General features: G+C 53.0%; 1 protein-coding gene across 2 annotated transcripts; it reads left to right on the forward strand.

Annotated features, from left to right (window-relative positions):
- Positions 1 to 19,044, forward strand: ARHGAP36 (Rho GTPase activating protein 36). 2 transcript variants are annotated; one of them, XM_055727711.1, is made up of 11 exons: positions 1 to 1,182; positions 5,014 to 5,170; positions 8,551 to 8,613; positions 9,807 to 10,063; positions 11,115 to 11,307; positions 11,788 to 11,843; positions 12,300 to 12,450; positions 14,547 to 14,695; positions 15,354 to 15,524; positions 17,248 to 17,345; positions 18,304 to 19,044. In XM_055727711.1, the coding sequence occupies exons 2-11, from the start codon at positions 5,056 to 5,058 to the stop codon at positions 18,440 to 18,442; spliced, it is 1,392 nt and encodes a 463-aa protein (XP_055583686.1). In that variant the 5' UTR covers positions 1 to 1,182; positions 5,014 to 5,055; the 3' UTR covers positions 18,443 to 19,044. The 2 variants fall into 2 exon arrangements, with proteins under 2 accessions (XP_055583686.1, XP_055583685.1); XM_055727710.1 differs by lacking the exon at positions 1 to 1,182 and adding an exon at positions 1,771 to 1,924.
- Positions 19,045 to 19,795: the final 751 nt, after the last annotated feature.

A 19,795-nucleotide genomic window follows, 5' to 3' on the forward strand; every position in this document is an offset into this window, starting at 1 on the left:
CAGCGAGACAAGCCCTAGATGAGGCCTGTCACCCCGGTGCTGTGACCTGCTGTGACCAGCTGTGCATCTTAGCGGGCAAACCTGGAGTGAAAGCAGGGGCTGCAGATGTTTCCCCTCTCTTTGGGCACGGGTGCAGGGATGGTCCTTCATTAAACCTCATGCGGGCGGTCACCCACTTCTGTACTGCACGTGGGCCCCCGCAGAGCAGGCGCTGGATGGCTTCCCGGGGTTCTGCGCCATGTCCTCAGCTCGGCTTCCTGCAGTGGGACTGGGGCAGAGCTGGGGCAGCACGGCTCTGCCCAGGGAACATGTTGTGGCACCGCTGCCGTCACCACGTCATGGACCACGAGCCCAGCTGCGGTCCCCAAGGTGCTCATCAGCGTGTTAATGCGCAAGGAGGTGCCAGTTTTGGGTGGCTTGTGGGTTGCCGTAGATTTGTAAGTCTCTCTGGGGTCTAGCCCTCCACGTACAGCACGTTGTGCGAGATGGTAGCTGTCCTGTCGGGTCTGTGGGCACTTTAACAGCAGAGCTTTGCGGGGGACCCCTGCAGCCCCTCAGGCCCATCATGGGTGCGGAGCGCAGCCGTGTGCCTGGCCCAGCCTGCCCGTGCCTGCCCGCCCTGGAGACTCGGTCCTTGTGAAGGTGCTGTGATGGGGCAGCTGGGGGGTCTGCCTGGGCAGCCAACGTGAAGACCATCCACGGGCCCTCATTGACCAGCACCCAGGCAGCAAATTTCCTTTCCAGGTTTCACCTGGCAGAACAGCTGATGCTTTGGTAGGTGTCCTAGTTACTGGTAGGTAGGAGAGGGGAAAGCATGGGGACAGAGGAGATCAACTGAGCCATGATCGATGCCCTGCCAAGGCACAAACACTGTCAGGCGTGGGAAGTGCTGCTCCTTCCCATCTAACCCTGCTCTCTCTCTCTCTCTCCACACAGCGTTTCTGGCTCTCGTTTTTTTTGGCAGAAATTTCATGTTCTCATCACCCCTCTCCTCCCCTCAGCTGTGTTCAGCTGCAGCATCTCCTCTCTGTCACTTCTCTGCTTCTCCTCCTGCCAGCAGGCAGGGAAGGTTCCCCCACCAGCTCTTCGGGGCTGCGCAAGACACTGCTCTGAAAACCATCACCTTGAAGGAAGAGAAGGGAGCCTGCGCTGCTCCTGGCTGTGCTGTGAGGAGGAAGGAAGGTAAATGTCAGCCCTTTGTTCTAGCTGGGAAGAGGTTAACTTTGGTGCTGAAAATGGGGGAGCAACTGCAGCTCCTTGGGAATGGAAGGGGCAGCTGGACTGGGCTTTTCCCATGAGATCTCCTTAAATAAGCCCTGGTCCTAAAAATAAGCGGGGAAAGTCATTGCGGAGAGGAAGTGCTGTGTTAACACTCCCAGCGAAAGGCATTTTATTTTTGTTTTCGAGTTAGTGAGATTCCTTCTACAGCATCCCCCTCGACGAGAGGATTTGCAGTACTCTGTTTTCTTGCCCCTACTGTGTACCGGCGTGCCCCTCGCGCGGAGCACCAGTGCCCGGCCGGAGGGGCTGTCCTGCCGCCCACCACGCTGCCATGCGGGGCTCTGCGGGGCTGCCCTCGGGGTGGTCGGAGGTGTCGGTGGCCTAGCTGCTCCCATGAGCAGAAATACATGCTTGCTGCAACAAGTAAGGCCAGGGTTTTTGGAGTTAACAGATGAAGCAGGAGTTTGTCAGAAAGCCGGTGAGGGTGCTTTATGGGGCTGTTCTCATAGCCCTTATGGGTAGGGCCAGATAAGCAGCAGCTTGCCCTCCTGCTCTCCCTCTGTTCTGCTCCCTCTCCTAATCGGGTTTCCTCCGCCCTGACCCAGGGCAGCTGCATCCTCGGTGACTCGGCTCTGTCCCTCCCACTCGGGCAGGGGCTGTGGATGTGGGATCTGTGGCGGCTGCGAGCTTCGCCTGCAGGAAGGTAATTCCCTTCAGTGTGTCTGTCTTGGGGACTCATCTGTCCATCCCGCGCTGCTGGGAGGCTCCTGCTCGGGCACCGCGTCTGCTCATCCCTCATTTCTGGGCATGGCAGAAACGCATGAGCTGTTGCTGGCGAGGGGAGATGTTCTTGCCCATCAAAGCCGATGTTTTATCTGCACCCCCTTCTTGCACCCCGGCTGCCATCCCAGGGGAGCTCCTGGCCGAGCATCTCTGTTTTCAAAGCTTGGTAGCACCAGTTACTTACTTTACTTTAAGACTGGCCTCTTGCATGCAGCCCCGTTGAGACAGTAAATAAAATACATTCCTAAAGGGCTGCTTCTTCCTTCCACACACTTTTTTTCTTGTGGGATGAAAGTTATAAACAACCATGTATGACTTTCAAGGCTGACTGCTGAGCTTGCCTTGGAGGGAGCACGTGGAGGGGCAGAAGGCTGAGGGGTGGCCAAACAAGCTGCAGAGCCTAAAGAACAGCTCCTGGTGTTTTTTAATAATTTAATAATGAAAAAAAAAACAAAACACCCACCTTTTAAAACAAGACATGAATGCCTCTGTGGGCTGTGCCTCACCTAAAACTCAACGGTATTGTGATTTTCTGGCCCCTTTGCTAATGCATCCCCTGACTGGGAGGCTCTGGGTAGGGGTCGGTGCTGCATCAAGCTGCCTGCAGAATTAGCTGCCATGTAAGTGGAATTGCACCAGCTTTTCCTGGGTGGTTTACCCCTGAGTCCAGTGTATGAGGCAGTTGTAGGCACCTGCACAGGTAATCACCCTGAGGTGCTGAGCTGTGCCAGGCAGCTTGGCTGTGCTGCATCTCACATTTGTCACCACGTCTGTGCTGAGGCACGTAATTTTTGTAATAAACATCAAACATTTCAAGAATATCTTTGTCTTTAGCTGAATTCCTTTTTTGGTGTGCCCCACTGGGTAGTGTGTAACTTTTTTCTTTTTTTAAAAAATTTAAATAACTCTAAGTATCTTTAGATATTGGAAACCTGGCCAAAAGAAACACTGCCCCGGGCACAGGGGGTGGAGGTGGGCAGGCAGGGCTGCGCTGAAGGCTGGTACAAGAGCCTGTGAGGCTGCCTTGTCACAGCTGGCTCTAGGAGATTTCCACGTGTTTGTTTTTCATTATTGCCTTAAAGCTTTCTTTGGGAAGGCTCCTTTCGCAGCCTGTACTCTGACCATATCTTTTCTGTGCACACGCTCATAACCTCAGTCCTTTCTTCTGTTTACTGCTGCTTTTTGCTATTTGGACCATGGCAGGGTTTGCTGGGTGCCAGCGAGGTGTCGCGGGAGGCTGGGGGCACCCAGGTTAGTGCAAGGTGAGGAGCTGGGTGCAGTGGCCCTGCGTGGCCTCTCCAGGAGGCTGCAGGCAACAGGGAGAGCTCCCCAAGGATGCAGGAGATGGGATGGGGCATTCGGCATCTGGCTGTGACCCACAAAGGGCTGTGGGCTGCAGTCCAGCCTGTGCTAGGGGTACAGGTGTTGGTGAGGTTTTGGCAAGCACTGGTTGGTGCTGGAAGTCTTACAAGAGATGAAGCCTAGTGTTAGGTGTTAAAATAAGAAATAAACCAATTTAAAATGGGGGGGGGGGGGAGGCAGAGAAGAAAAGCTTGTGAATAAAAGGGGGCTGTAAGTCTCGTTTAGTGGGTTGTGTGCTGCTTTTTAGTTTTTAGAAGGTTCTTATCACTGAAAAAATCCAAACCCCCAAAGCTGTCTTCTCTTCACTCACACTGGAGCAAAGCTGCTACACCCACCTCCTTGCAGCGTGGGAAGCAGCTGCCCAGCCCCTCCGGCCCGGTGAGCACGCTGCAGGAGCAGAGAGGGAGCGGCAGCGAGCGCGCAGCCCCCGTGTCCCCACACTGAACAGCCAAGGCTCTCTCAGGAGGCCACCACTCCGCAGTTATCCCTTGCGCCTCAGCATCCAGCACATGGTGGGATGTGGGTGAAGGAGAGGAGGGGCGCACATCTGCACAGCATCCTCCCAAGACCAGTCCGAGTCTGGCATCTTGTCCCAAGCCCTTTCCACCCAGAGCCCATGGTTTTGCTTGCATTGAGCTGCAGTCGGGGGCTGGCCAGAAGCAGAGTTCAGCTGATTTGTATGAAGATGGGCTGCCAGGAGCTGTTAATGCCAAAAGCCTTGGGCCCCCTGACTTGGTGGAGATCATTGGATGGCAGGGGTGAAGCGAGGTGGGTGTCTGGAGGGAGCTGCAAAATGCTCAGGCTGTCCCAGCAGCCAGGACGGGCTTTTTGCCGGGTGCCACTTCTTAGTGGGGCAGGGGGATGATGAAAGTTTAAGTCTGAATGTATCCGGAGTCAATCCCAACAGAGCTGCCTGTACCTGCAGCTGAAGGTTAGGTCTGCGGGCACAAGGTGAGGACACGTTGGGATGGAGCCCCTGGCTCCGTGGGTTGTTGTTTGCTGAGGAGCTCCCAGGTGGGAAGAGAAGCGTGTTAGATAGTGTCAGACCAAGCAGGACAAAGCGCTGCTGGCTTTGGTCCTCTCACACGGGTTTTTGTTGTGTTTTGGAACATGTTGTACCTTCCAGGTTTGGTAAGGAGATGGTCGGGCTTGTCTCCATCCTGACTTTGGTCATATGGAATGTGGTCTTGAGGCTGATGCCAGCCAGGAACTATATTCCCATGGTGAAGAATGGCCAAGTCCCAGCATCAGGACCACAGTCCCTACTCTGGCTAACCAGGATGTGTCCTGTCTTGTGTACGTGAACCTGATGGTGTTGGGTTTCATGTGAAAACTGATGGCAGCTAGAATCAGAAGGAAGGAAACTCTCTGCCAAGCACAGGTGCCTCAGGGAGCCTGTGAGGTTTTGGCATCCAGGGCTGAGGTCCCTCATGTACTCCCTGATGCCTCCAAGGCCTTTGCGTGGATGGTCAAAGGGAGATGCTGTGGTTGGGGCACCTGCTGATCAGCTGGCTCTTGGGAGAGGTGAAGGAGGGGCAAGTGTCTCCGGCACTTGCAGACACCCTGTGGCTTTTTCAGCAGCTTCTCTCCTAAAGCAGGCATCTCTGTGATGTGCGATTCTTTTATTTTCATACATATGTTTTACAGAGGACATTTATCTGAGCCCTTCTGCCAGGACAGAACACCAAAATGCAGCCTGTGCCCCTGCACAGCCTTTCGGAGTTGGAAAGAGCCAGTCTGCAAGAGATTGCTCTCTACCAGCTGCAGGAGAAGCTGCTTGTTGGAGATGTCAGCCTGGCTAAAGGTAGAGGATGGGAGAGGGTGGCTGCTGGTGCGGGAGGGCTCGGGGCTGAGCTGTTACTGCTACTCATCCCCACGCCCACACTTCATAACACAGGGCGATGTTTATGGAAAGACATTTGAAACACATTTTGGTCCAATTTATTTTTTGTTCCCTGCTTTGGTCTGAGCCTCGAAGGCCTATTTGGCCTTCTGAGGAGGGTGTGTGTGTCCATAGGAGTGTGAGAATGTGACCTTGCCTGTTGCCTGCCTCTGATCCCCCTAATCCAAACCAGATTAAATATGATTTGGCAAGGCCTTCTGCTGGGACTATCTTAATGCCGTTGGGATGGGACAAACTTTGCGTTTTGGGTTCATGTCCAGCACAAAGTCCTGATGCTGGGATGGGGTTTATGCAAGGCTAGAAGACGTGCTACTGAAATTAATGGGCAGATAAATATAGAAGCTCCACAGGGACTGAGCTTCTCTGTCCTAGCCTACACAGACACATAGGCATTCTCAGGGTTCCCACAGCTGCCTGTCTCCCCCAATGCCTACACATCTAACCAGGCAAGTGCAATGAGTTGGGGATCAGCTGAATCCTTCCCACATTTACTCATGGGAGTAAATTCAAGAGTGGACAGGCCACCTTGAAATGGCTCCTCTGTCCTGGGGTGTATTCTGGCATGCCAGCAGGGCAGGAGATGCCTGCGGCTCAGCAGCCCTAGGCTTGAGTGGTACCAGCAGTGCGGGTGCAAAGGGAGCTGAAGCATCTCCAGCCCAAGCATGGAGCCCCCCATGCCTCTGGGGACATATCCCAGGGAAGGAGCGTTTCCTAACGCCCAAATTCAACCTCATACTGGGCAGCAAGTACTTACTCAGGGTGCTATCCGAGTATGGCTTCCTCTCTTAATATCTGGAAGGCTTCATGCAGTGAAATGGCTTCAAGAAGAGTAAAAGAGAGATGGCTTCCCTCTCGTCACGAAACTCCCAGTTGCTCTAGGGCTCCAGCACCAGCCACAACAGGCTGCCTTTATCTGACCACAAACATCCTGGTTCCTTTTAATTTTTTTTTCTATTTTGAACTGTTGTGATCCCATTTTCAGTGTTATCCTGCAGCAGTAGCTTCTCTAGGGAAGAGCGCAATGCAAAAAAAAAAAAAAAAAAACAACCAAAAAAACCCCCAAAACATATTTCCTTCCTTGCTGTTAAATGTGCTGCATTTTGTCTGATGGCTCCTCTCTTCCTGCGGGTAAGTGCAGGGGACTGCAAAGTTCTGATCTCATCCTTCTGTGTATTTTGGACATGACTCTCATGCTCACTTGTTTTTTGAAGGAAACAGCTGCTGTCAGGGAATCCCTCCTTCCTTTTGTCCATCTTTATATCCTTTAGATTTCTACCTGCTAATTGCTCTTTTGGCAGTTAGCTGGCTGGGAGTCGATGTGAGATGCTGAGCATTAGCTATGAAACTATTCTGCCTGAAACACCATTTTCTTGTCCCAGCGTTTTAAAGGGAAGTTCATAATGTTTGGAAATGCCTGAATCTGGGCTGCGCAGTCTCCCTTTGGGTCCATCCACCTGTCTGTACTTGCTCCCCAGCATCTCCCCATAAGAAATTCCTGCCGCCTTTAATGAACAGCCATTGCACAGTTGTGATGATTTTTCCGCGAGGAAAAGGTGTTCAGCACCTCTTTTGATCCTTGTATCTCCAGATACCTAGACAATGAGGATCACAGGGTATGCTTCCCCTTGCCAACCATCCTTTGGGGCAACCTTCAGCCTCAGTATCCTCTCTTCCTTCCATCAGTCCTTACCTCATTCAATCCCAACAAACTTCTCCAGCATCTCAGCCCTTACAGCAAACAGCCTCCTTCAAGATGACCCTCCTGGGCTACAGAGCAAACAAGTCATGGGTCACATCTCATTTTGGCCAAGTCTGCAGTTCGAGCAGGAGATGACCAGGAAAGATGAAATCTTTGAAGGATGCACAGCACCAGGCTTGCTGTCATGCATTGGTGAAAAGAAGTTGTCCTTGTCTCCTAGGTTTGTAGTGGATCATACGCGTTCCTCTGTGAGGGAGATATCAGCTTGGGCTTCTGGACAGGGGGATCCTGACAATTTCTTTTACCTCCTGCCTCGTGGTTTGTTTCCCTTAGGAACATCTGCACAGCTTTAGGAGTGGAGAGTTAAGCAGATGCTCAGCCTCAGCACGTTGTGTCACCCCTCCTAACAGCAGCGTTTTGCTGGCCTTTTGTTTCCTTGACTGAGTGGGTTTTGTCTCCAGGTTGTTGTTCATCTTCCCGCTATCTGGTCATTTGAATGAAACAACACATATGGCGCTGCAGAATAGTTAATGTGATTTATGCACGTGTTGCTCATACCAACTTTCATAGCTTTCTTCTTAATCTTACAAAAATAACCCAAACAATTGTATAAGCTGTTTCTAGGAAAAGAATTCCTCAGGAGTAAGGAGCACAAGCCAGAACAGGGGCGATGTCTCTTGGAAGGATTTAGGGTGGGCAGTGAATTCGTTTTTCAATTCATTGCTGCTGAGCTGCTGTCTCTGGAAGCGCAACGTGGGGAATAATTAGGAGCAGGGCTTGCCTCTCTCGGCCCACTGCAGGATATCTGGCGATGTGTGTTTTGTCTGACTTTATTTGTCTGTGCTCTGTAAAACATTGGCAAAAGCTTTTCTGGGGCTGCATGCCTTTTTCCAGTGTCAAGACCAGACTTCTGAGGATAAATTAGGGTAGCTTTCTGAGTCATTTCTAGGACATCATAATTAATACAGTCGTGTATAACATGTATGTAGAATTTAAAGGTGGCCAGAACAGTTTTAAGCTACAGCCTTTGGACAGCTGAAGGTTTTCTGCTGCTCTTTCATGTGTTCTCCATTTTGTAATCCCAGTTAATTTGCTGCCCCGCTGATGGTTCATATGCTCTGACCTGCAGTTTTCTGCATTGCCGGATTGCACATCTGGATAGCAAGGCATCAGTAAGCCCTGATGGAGAGAGGTTTACAGGGCTGTGGTCTGAGGCACGTGGGGTGAGTCCCACAGCTGGGGTGTCTTTAACCCATGGCTACGGTTTGGTGCCATGGGGTCCAGGTGCCTGAGCTTGGAGGGGTCCCCTCCTCCGCTTGGAGAGGATGGTGGCCCATCTCTGGGGCTGTTTCCCCCAGGTAGGTGATACCCACCATGCCATCCCATGCCATCCCATGTGGCCTCATGGCCTCATCCCTCTCTGGTCCATGGCCACCTCAGGCCCCCAGTGTCCCTCTGCCCACGGGAGCTGCCTGTGGCCATGCTCCGCTCACAAGTATACAGAAAGGTAAATGTCTTTAAGGGGAGACCGTGCTAAAACAGCCTGATGATGGAGGACCTTTGCTTTCTTTTCTCCTCATAGTTGGACCTAAAGGCAGTAAATCTATCCGCCAGAAACTGGAGAGCTTTTCCAAGGATAAGAAAGGTGAGCAGCCTCCCTTTTCCCCAGGTTTTGGTCCCTGCTCTCAAACAGAATTGGTGATTTTTGATGAAGCTGAGCTGGGAGGTCCCTGAATTCAGCCAGGTGCTTTGTCCCGTGTTGTTCTGCAGTTCTCCAGCATGGGCTGTAACGGTACGTGCATGAGCCTGAGGGAGTCTGGAAGAGATGCGTGTGCGTGTGGACAAAATATGTGTGCACATGAACATGCATTTGTAAAGATGCACACACGCGAATATTTCTGCCTGCCTGTTTTAGCCCTGGTCTTGCTACTTTAGTTCTGTTTTATTGTCCCTTGAAGGACATCAGCCACAAACCTGGGAAAACCAGAACTGTAGAGCACAGCCAGCTGGGAATGAGCCCTTACTAATTTTGTACAAAGTTCACTTAAGGAAATTATTGAGCAGCAGTCTGATATTTTACTAATTGGATTTGTGGCTTGTACTTCAGTTGCAAACCCACTTGGCCCAGGGTGGTGGGGAGGCTGGAAGTAAGGAGAGCTCTCTTTGCATCTCCTTTATGAAGTTTCCACTTCATAGATGCTATGGCATCTTTGTGAGGCTGTAACCAATACAAGGAAGGGAAGTTCAGGAAAAACTGGGACAGGTTGCAACAAGCATGTTGATGGAGGCCAGTTTTCCTGCTGCCTTCCCAGCTCCCCTGCACCTCCTTCCCCTTCCTCCAGGACACTGTCTCCCACACCATGCCCTCGCTGCTCAGCTCTCTGATGGCACTGCACCCTGAGTCCCACCACACAGTGTCCTGCAGCTTTCCAGGGCAGCAGCTCTCCTTTGGGTTTGCCCAGGGTCACTGGAGATGCTCTTCCCACCTGCCCAGGCACTCCTGGGGAGCTGGAGAAGGGAGCAGGAGGGGACAGAGCATGCAAGGACACTGGTAGTTACAGGACTGCTGTCCCAGATTCAAGCTACAGATCTCCTTGTCATGCATTGAATTGGTTTTATACTCTCTGAAACTCTTTATAAACTCTGAAGAGGATTTTATTGTCCTTTTCACTCTCCTGCTGGCGGTACCTTTACAGTATCCTGGTACTCCCTTCTGTTGGTCAATCACTTTATCCAGGCATGCACGCGTGCCCCTGGCAGTTGAGCTGTGCTAGTGCAGCTCCCCCTCCCTTTTCCCTGCTAGTGATACTTTCTTATTTCTGCCATGTTCTTCCCTAGACTGCTCTCCTCAGACCTTCGGGATCCCGCTCTTCCAGGTCATCACCAATGACCGTGCCTACAGGCAACTGCAGGACGCAGTGAAGAAGAGTCGCCGGCTGTGCCTGGAGGTGGAAGAGACAGTGACAAGGTTTCGGGCTCAGAGGCAGAAGAAGTCCCCAGTGGGCAGGAGCTGTGGCCTGGTACCCTGTGGGGTCTTCCCGGAGGAGCCGCTTTCCCCAACTCTTCTTGACAACAGCTCCTGGAGCCAGCGAAGGGTACGATTGGAAAAGTGGGCTGCACTGTGATGGTGCTGCAGGCTGGGGGAGGCTCCGACCTCGGCAGGGTCTGTTCTTGATGAATGTGAGTTATCAGTGCTGTGCGCTGGGTTGGTCCCAGCCTGCCCTCAGGGAAATGGGGTGTCCCTGCTTCCCCCAAGAGTTGGGTGGCGAGGCGTGGGACACTCTTTACTAGCTCAGCTCTTACGGAGCCAAGGTTACCAGAAGGACGTGGCCAGGCAGCCAAAGGCAGAGAGGGATAGGAGGACATTCATCAGTGGCAGGGATTTTTCTACTCCTTTGTTGCATTACATCTTGGTGAGAAGCACTGTGGACAGCTATGACTTTTCCATGAAACAATGTCACGTTTTTGGCAATGTTGCAGTTGGAGATGGGGCCTCGCACTTGTGAAATTCCCACCAGAAGTTGCTGCCATTGGTGGTGGCCATGTCGGCTCCCTGGCCACGTGGCAGGGACGGACCCCTCGTTGCTGTGGGGCCAGTGGCTGTGCGGCCCAGCTGCTCTGCATTGACTAGCCTTGCATCAAAGCGGCTGCCCGGGCAGCCTGGCCACCCTCCTGGCCTTAGTCCTGTTTCCTGCAAGAGGAGGTGGGTATTGGGCTGGGTTTGGTTTGCCTCATCTCTCTGGAGCAGAGACCCACGCCTGCCTCTTGCGAAGTGCCTGTAACCCCTGGTGTAAAGCAGCTCCAGAACAGGTAACTCAGTGTAGCATGTTGTGCAGTCAGAGGTGAAAGATGTGGGGAAATTTGCTCTTTCCCCATGACTGCACGTGGTGTAGGGGCTGCCTCAGTGGGAAGGCTGCATTTAGGAACACCTCCCACCAGGAGCAGTGCACTTAAATGAGCACTTGGGAGATGGAAGGCATCTCTGTGGTTCTCCTGCAACCCCAGACAGGCTCTGTAGACCTCAGCATTTGTTCAGAGGTGATGCCTCCACTTCCCACAAACTCCTGAGGTCACAGCATTGACGGTGTACTGGGATCTTGTAGGGTAGTTCCTGCCACCCTGAGAATCACCTCTGCTCCACCTCAGGGGGCCATGTCCGTGGACTCCATCACTGACCTGAGAGACGCTTCCAAGCTGCTGGAGGCGCTGCAGTTGTCACACCCCCACGAGCTGGACCCACAGAGAAGCCTGGGCAAGAAAAAGATGTTGAGCCTCAACCCCATCACCTGGCAGGTCCCGCGGATTGTGGACAGATGTTGCAAACACATTGAGACGCACGGTAAATGCGCATGCCCCTCCAGCCGGGCCGCGTGTCCCGCGGTAGGTCGGTAAAACCCCTCCTGGGGATTCCAGCCCAGCTGCTCCCGAGACGGAGGAGGCAGACGAGTCCTGGGGCAGGGCACACTCCCGAAAAGCCACCGGGGAGAGTCTGCCGGGCTGGGTGCAGCATCTGGGCTGAGAAGTGAATGTCACTGCGTGTCAGCGACCCATCTCCTGGAGTGCTCTGGCCTTAACTCCCCCTGCAACACAGCACCCAGCTCAGAGTGTCTGCACGGATGAGATCTCCCTGGCCCACAGGTAGCCCCCGAAAACCTTACAGCTCTGAAACCTTTCTTTTTAACCCCTCTGCCAGAAGCAGGGAAGGACACGCTGCCTTGCAGTGCAAGAGAACCACTTCCATGATGCTGAGGTGCTCCCAGAGCTGGTCGGGGTGGCAGGGGGCTGTGGGAACGAGCGCACTAACCTGTCTGTCCCCCAGGTCTCCACACGGTGGGCATCTTCCGGGTTGGGAGTTCCAAGAAAAGAGTTCAGCAGGTGAAGCATCCTCTGTGGCAGTACTGCATGCGAAGGGCAGATGCATGTGTGGGTGGGGAATGAATAAAGCAGACATTGGTGTGGAGAGGTCTAAGATATCACAGGCACATGCTGGATCACAGATAGCCTTAACCTGCTGCTGGGTCCTTCTCCCAGCCACAGGGAGCAGGCTTCATCTCTCCAAGCTGCCATTAGCCAAGCTTCCACGCCCTGGTTGGCCATTCAGAGCCAGGGGCTCCTTCTGGTCCCATGGCCTATCCTCAAGGCAGCAGGAGGCTGCTGGGCTCTGGTGTGCCTTTTCTTGGGGGTGCCCTGAGTCGGAGGGATGTCAGAAGTAGCCAGCCCTTGTGTCCTGCCTTTGCAGTAGCTCTGTACAGGGACAGATCCTGGCAGCATGAGTCATATAAAGAGGAAGAACTGACTGTTGCTTTTATTCTTATTTCTTCCATCTTTAAGCTGAGGGAGGAGTTTGACCGAGGGGTGGATGTTTTCTTGGATGAGCATCAAAGTGTTCATGATGTGGCTGCTCTGCTGAAAGAGTTTCTTCGGGACATGCCAGATTCACTGATACCCAGAGAGCTCTATGCAGCCTTCCTCAGCACAGCCTGTGAGTACCCTGGCAGAGACTCACTCTGCACCACCCACCCATCACACTTGGGTTTGTAAGGAAAAAAAAAACAAAGGGAATTTTCTTCTTATGCAAGTACCAGGTCTCAGCACAATTTGGCGTGCTGCGCAGGAGCTCAGCCCAGCAGTTTGCACTGCCTGTACAGGCATCTTTGCAAATCCTCTGCCCAGGTCCCCCTGCCATCCATATTTCAGGTGACTGAGTTTTTAAGCAGTCTTCACAGCTTCCAGCATCACTTTACCTTAGTCTCCTTCACCATGTCTTTGCTTCCCTTTTGCCATCCTTCTCTCCTCAGATTTGATTCTTCAGATCCTTGAATCCCCGCTTCCACGTCAAAAATGAGCAGCTCCACACCAGTGGGCTTGCTGATGGCTGTGTGCCATGCCAGGGAGGAAGACGGGGCATGTGGGTGGGGGGAGCAGAGGTGTACAGGGATTTAAGGGAATGTATAAGGCAAATCTGCCCCCAGGCTCAGGTATTTGAGCATACAGCACACCTGCGCTGCAAAGCAGGAGCGTAAGCCAGCCTGTCCTTGCTGAAGTCACCGCGGGTGGCAGTGAAGGAGTGGCAGGACCTGGGTTGCTGCCCTGCAGCACTGTCCCTGGGCCTGCAGTCAGCCCCTGCAAGGGTCAGGGTCACTGCCAGTCCCACCTTTCACCCTTCCCCAGCAATGTCACGTGTTCTCCCTATGGGTCAGCAGCCTCTAACCCTTGTCCAGATCTGCTAAGCCGTTACTTCTGTTTGTATTTTCATCTCTTGCTGCATATGAAGTGACAGTATCTCTCATACAAGTCTGCATCCTAAAATACAGGAGAATAAATGATACACCTTTGTCATATACAAGGACTTTTAGGGCACAGGGTAAAGCAAATGGCTGGGAACTGTCAAGTGAATTACCTTCTGTATGCCTTCCCAGTGGAAACTGGTGTTACTTTAGATAAAGATGGGCTTCATGTGGGATGAGAAAGTTAATAAAGATCATTGCTGTTTGCCCCCCAAAGCCAAGCAGAACTGCAGAATATTCACAGTACTGAAATACATCTTTTTTTGGAGTGATGCATACAGGCTACAGCCGTGTCTTCCAGGCTTAACATCAGGGCGAGCACCTGTGGCTAGAGCCAGGTTGTTCTGGACCACTATCCCATTTCCAGGAGCAGCCGGGATCTCTTAGAGGATTGTGTAAAAACTTTAGTGCTGTTTTCTCCAATATTCCACCTCCTGGTGGTCTTCAAGTAACCTGAGCCTGAAGTCTTGTTAATGTTTTATAGCCTGGAGTGGATTTCTCTTCCATCTGCTTGCCCAGCTGTGGTTTGAGCCCACCCAGCTGTGTGCTGGGCACGGCCTTCAGCAGGTTGCAGGGCTGCGGTTTAGTTACATGCTCCATTACAGGCTAAGTGCCATCACCTGCTTTCTTGCTGCTGCCAGCGTGTGTGATCTGAGCAGATCTTCAGCTCACACTGGCTTTGTGATCCTGAACCAGAAGATCTTGCCAGTTCTCCTTATAGAAGTGACCTGAGGAGCCCCCCGCGCAGCCAGCACCAAGCAGGATATGGGACCATGCACCCCCCATCCGCTGCTCCTTCCTCACAGCCATCCATCACACAGAGCTTTGAACGTCCCCCTTGCGTCATACCCTCCTTGTTATGTTTTTAGGTACTTTCTCCAGCCTTGGCTGGCTGACTGTTTGCTGTCCCCCTGTCCTTCTCCCTTGCCAGCTCGGTGTCACTGTCACTGCAGAGAGGTGACTTTTTCCCCTTGCTGATACTGTTAATAAAAAGGCTGAATGGCCCTGGACCGCGTGTGGATTCTAGGGTGAATCCATGAAAATTCACACCACACCACGTAAAATTTTTCAAACATTTGGCTCCCAGATCCTTCCTCACCACCCTTCTTTGCCAAAACCACTTGACAGCAGTGGGATTAATTATATGCTCCCTGCATGGATGGGATAAGGGGTAAGACACCAGTCTGGCTCCCTTCAGAGCTCGTTACTGTGGATGTAAATGAGGGCTGTCCAGCTGGAAGTGCCTAGTGGGCTGGGAACCACGTTAATTAACGGGCTGCTCTCTGCCTAGCCATGCAGGGTCCGGCGCAGCTGGCCACCCTCCAGCTGCTGCTCTTCCTGCTGCCCCCCTGCCACAGCGACACGCTGCACCGGCTCCTGCGGTTCCTCAGCGAGGTGGCCCGGCACGCCGAGAGCTCCTGGGGCCCTGATGGTCAGGAGGTAAGGCTGGCCCAAACTGGTCGACTGCATGAAGAAGGGATCGCTCAGACTTCGTTGGTTTAAACCAAGCAGGGCTTTTTGAAAGCCTGGGTGAATCCTTTGGCAAAACCAATTTGCTGATAAATCCCCTTGTCCTTGCCAGATCTGCATTGCTCTTGGACCAGCTGAGTGATTTTTCTGAGTTGCAGTAACCCCAGAGAGACCTGGCTGTGTGTCCGTAGGCAGCACAAGGGGCATTTTTGGTGGAATAATTCTGGTTTTCCACATCCATCTTTCATGAAGGACTTAGGATTGTGCATCAGGGCTGATTTTGACTTCTCTGGACAATTCAAGCTCCAAGTCTTTCCATGATTCAGAGACTGTCTTTGTCCCATATTGTAAGATGATACAGAAATATTGATTGTTACCTTTTTGTGGGGGTTGTGAAAGCAAGGTAGATGGGAATGGAGACCCTGATGCATGGAGGGGATGAGCGTATGCTCCAGCACCACAACCCTTCACGCTGGCCTTGCCACCAGCTCAGAGAGGACCAAATGGGACCCAGATCAACACCCTGGCCTCACTCAGCAGCTTGTGTTCCTGTCCTGGGGTGGGTGAGGCTATCCTGGGATGCCGGTGCATCTATAATCTGCAATTTCCTTTTATGTTTGCTTGCTAGATTCCTGGGAATAAAATGACAGTTTCAAACTTGGCCACAGTCTTTGGTCCCAACATCCTGCAGAAGGAGAAGCCTGGAGAGAAAGACGCTGGTGCCGTGAACTTTGAAGACAGTGCTGCCATCATACTGGTACTCCAGAAGCTGATTGAGCACTACCAGACCTTGTTCATGGTAGGTGAGGCTTTCTCAGGGCAGCTTCTCTAGACCCTGCCTTCCTCTCTGAACTCTCCTAATGGCAGCAGGAGGAAGGATGAATTCACAGCCCCACTTAGCAGCAGATTAATCAAGTTAGCTTATGAAAATGTGATTCATTCCTCATGGCAGGTGTAATTGTTACTTTGGGATGGCTTGTTACTGGCATCGTAAAGGCAGAGCTGAGGGTCACGCCATGAACAGGTTCCCTCTTGTCGCTTTTCACCCCAGTGATGCCTGACTGGCCTCATTTGGGACAGGAATCAGCTGGCCAACAGCAACTGCAGGAGTGGTACCTCAGTGCTGTTTCTTCCCTAAAGTCCCAGTGAGGGGAGGGAGGGGGAAGAACAGGAGAAAACAGGAGATCCTGGAAAAGGGAAGGAGCTGGAAGGCAGTGGTGTTGGGGTGGAGATGCCACAGCCTTAGGCAGATATGGGGAGAGCTAGTGAGGGAGAGCACAGTGGGGAGAGCTAGTGAGGGCAGCAAAGGATGGGATCGCTTCAGGTCTACTCTTCAGCGGGTGACTCAGACCATCAGTGCGAGGCAGGGAGGGCTTATCCTGTCCTAGGGGATGCATCGACCTGGGGTTCCCAAAAGCATCTTTTAGGGTCAGGTAAAGGTTCATATGGACAGAGAGCTCTGGGACCTCCAGGCCAACCAGATCAGGGCTCAATTCAAAGTTAGATCAGAGCTACATCCAGCTGGGGTTTGCTTATTTCCAGGGATGGAGACTGTGACCTCTCTGCATCCTGCCCCAGGGCTGCACCAGCCTCGGGGGAAGAATTTTCTCCTTGTCAGAAGTGTTTCTGCTGCAGCTCATCCCTGCTGCAGCTCGGTCTGTGCTTAGGCACCTCTGGGAAGGGTCTGGCCTTATCCTCTCTCCAACCTCCTACAGACCCCCTGTGTTTTCTCCTGGCAGAATCTTGCTCTGCATGGTTGTCCAGCTGGGCTTCAAGCCTTCGCTGTTGCACTCTGCACTCTGCCCTGCTGCAGCACGGGTGCCAGGGAGGCATGGCAGACTGGGGTTGCCTCTCCAGGCTCTGCGCTTCCCTTTGCCGCTCTGGGAGATGCTCGTGGAAAGGGCAAGTGCTGTGCAGTGCGGTACCTGAGCGCAGGCAGGGTTGCTCAGAGGCAGGTATGGTGGTTGAGTGGGAGAGCCGCTGAGGGTGCACAGCAAGGTGCTGGCGCGAGGGCCACTGATGCTTCATGTGGGCTCGGGCACTCTGAAGCAGTCCCCCAGGGATGCGATGTAGGTGGGCGGCAGGCAGTCATATAGCTCAAGTGGCTGCTCTTCTTGTGGACAACCCAGCGGAGGCTGTGTTTGAAACCCTGGCAGAACCCCCCTGGATCAGCAGCAGCATACACTGAGCAATCCTCCTGGCCCTGGTTTTAGGAGAGGACCTGGGAAAATTCCCGAGAATTGTCCATTTCCTACAGGTCTATGGGAATGTGACATTTCAGGTCCCCAACAAGCCTTGTAGCAATTGTCTGCAGGCAGCCAAAGGAGCGGGGTTAGTGTGGGAAAAGCAGGGGCTAAGATCCTGCTCAGCCTCCTGGCAGGTGTGTGGGACACGACACCAGCACGAAGGGTCTGTGAGCACAATTGACCTGGAGTCCTTTTGCTGTCCTTGGCTGCCTCTGTTCATCTTCCTCCAGAGAGGAGGAGATGGCACGAGTGAGCATGTCTCTGTATCCCTCCCAGGTCTCTCCAGAAATGCAATGTGGCGTCCTAAGGAGGCTGTTTCAGACTGACCCCGATGTCATTGACTACCTTCTGCGCAGGAAGTTCAACGCCGTGCCGTAAGTCCCCGCGAGGCACAGTGCTGCTGGAGGGCATCTCGCGGCACGGGGGCAAAGCCCACCTGCAGCAACGCTCACCGCATTGCTGGCAAGCGATGGACAGATCCTGCTGATCGTTCTGCCCGTCTTCCCTGTTCCTGCTATCACTTTCGGTCATGAGCTCCCTGGCTAAAATCCTTCACTTTCTGTGCTAACACCTAACAGCTGAAACACCCCACCTTTTCCGTCCCTTGGAGCTCCCTGTTCTCCTTTTTTCCTCCCCAGCCTGTGCCACGCTCTCTCCTTTACCCAAATCTGCCCTGTATCAGGGCTCCGGCGCTGTGCACATCTTTCTGTGTGCGTACTTACCCCAGACTCCTCTGCTGCTCCAGCCTCTCAGGATTGCACACTGATGCCTGCTCCATTTTCAGCTCCATCACCAGCTTTCTCCAAATTTTCACCACCCTTGGTGTTGTCCGCGCTTCTGTGGGGATTTTGCCTGTCCTGTGTGCGCATGTGTCTGCGTGTGACTGCCAGCTATGTCTGTGCATCTGCTTTTGGTGGCAAGGTGGGATCGACCCACAGAGGCTCAGAATCTGTGTTCATGCCTTTCCCTGTGATTAAAGAAAGTTGGGTAAAAAGGCCATGTGTCCCATAATCTGGGTCCACGACCATGGCACATAACACTGGAGGTATTTTGTTCCCCTGTGGTCTGAAGCACGACACGTCTGGCAGCCTTCGATCTCCTTGTAGAGCTGCTGACTCCTTCTGCAAACATGGGCTGTCCGGTGTGAAATGGTTTCCTGGATCACAGACTTTACGAGTCATCTATGCTACTGTTCCTTGTCTGTCTCTACATTCCTTTTGGACTGTCCAAAGAGTTGGCAAATCTTTGAGCTGGCTGCTAGAGGCCATTCAGGTGTGCAGTTGGCAACAGAAGCAGTTTGCAAACAGCATCTCTCTTTTTTTGTTTTCTTAGGAGCACAGAGAGTGAGGATTCAACAGAGGAGCATGCTCCATCTGCACTGCCTGGTTGGACCCACACCCTGGAGAGCAGCTCGGTCTCATCAGAGCTGTACAGCAGCATCTCATTCCTAAACCTGGACATCGGCATCTAGCAAGGCTGGGCCAGGTCCTCACACTGCCTTCTGCAGACAAATCCGGGCAACCTCTCCCCAGTAAAAAAGAAGCCCTCTATCTTGCTTTGGAGGAGTGGAGAAGTGAAAGGAGTATGAACGTCTGTGGGAGCATCTTTTGCTACCAGTAGATGTGCCAAGTGGTTCTGGTGCAGGCAGACCCACCACTGGAGAGGCGTTTGTGGGTTGCCAGCAGAAAAGCTTTCCACACGTGGGTTTGTTGCTAGATGGCAACCAATAAATCGGTGTGCTTGTGCAGTGGCTGTGCAGGCCCGGCTGTGTGAGCAGCGGTGTGCCGAGGCAAGCGTGCTCTGGGAGCACCAGACAGCCGTGGGCCGCAGCCTGCCTGCAGGGCTGAGGTGCCGCAGTGCCCTCCTCTGCTTCACTGCGCTTCGGGCCCTGAGGTTTCTGCCCCAGCCTGGGGAGGACAGCCTCTCCCCTCCGAATGACCGCCAGCCCGTGCACTGGGACAGTGAACTGGTGCAGACTGGGGAGCAGCAAGCAGGTGTCCAATGGCTCGTGCCATGCTCAGCAGACAGGACTCGGAGTTCTAAAATGACCTCCAGCTGGCATCCCTCCAGGCGTCCGCTACGGGGACAGCAGGGGACAGCAGCAGCCTGGGGCTGGGACCCCCTGTGCTGGCAGGGAGGAGCCTGGCCTGAGACAGCACGGGATGGTGCCTCTTAGCAGGGCAGTGAGGGTGGAAAGTGCAGTTCAGCTTTGTGCCCTTGGTGCTTTGGGATCCCTGTTACTGCGTGGTGTTTTATCCCAGGCTCGTGCGGAGGGAAAGCTCTCTTGGAGCCAAAGCAACAGCACCATCGTTGCAAAGACCCTGGCCTGCCACCTCCAGATTCACTGCTTGCTGCTTTGCTTGAACCCAGGTTTCAAACCACTCATTTTATAGACAGAAAACACTGTATTGAACCCAAAACGTATGGCTGGTGTAGTAAGAGGGAGCAATAATCTCTGAAGATTATAAACTTCTGTTTTCCTCGAGTTAATGTTCAGTAAGTAGACCTAATATATTTTACAGATTACAGCATCTTTTCATGATCTTTGGCTGAGAACTGTCCGGTTTGGGGTATTCCTGCTGCTCAGGCGCTGGAATTCACTGCCGGTTACATGCAAATATATGTTTTTAGCTGATCTGGCAGAATGAAAGTTATCAGCAAATATTTTCTGTTGTTTTCTTTCCCTTTACTCTGCCGGACGTGGCCTGGCTGCCCCTTACTCGGTAACCCCTGTGGGCTGGGTTGTCTCTGGGTGAAGCAGCGGCACAGGGAGGGATGCTCTGGCAGCCATCCACAGGCAGCTCCGGTGGGCTAGGCTGGCACA

The sequence above is a fragment of the Falco cherrug genome, chromosome 15 (genome assembly GCF_023634085.1).
Source record: "Falco cherrug isolate bFalChe1 chromosome 15, bFalChe1.pri, whole genome shotgun sequence".
In the NCBI taxonomy this organism is placed as follows: domain Eukaryota; kingdom Metazoa; phylum Chordata; class Aves; order Falconiformes; family Falconidae; genus Falco; species Falco cherrug.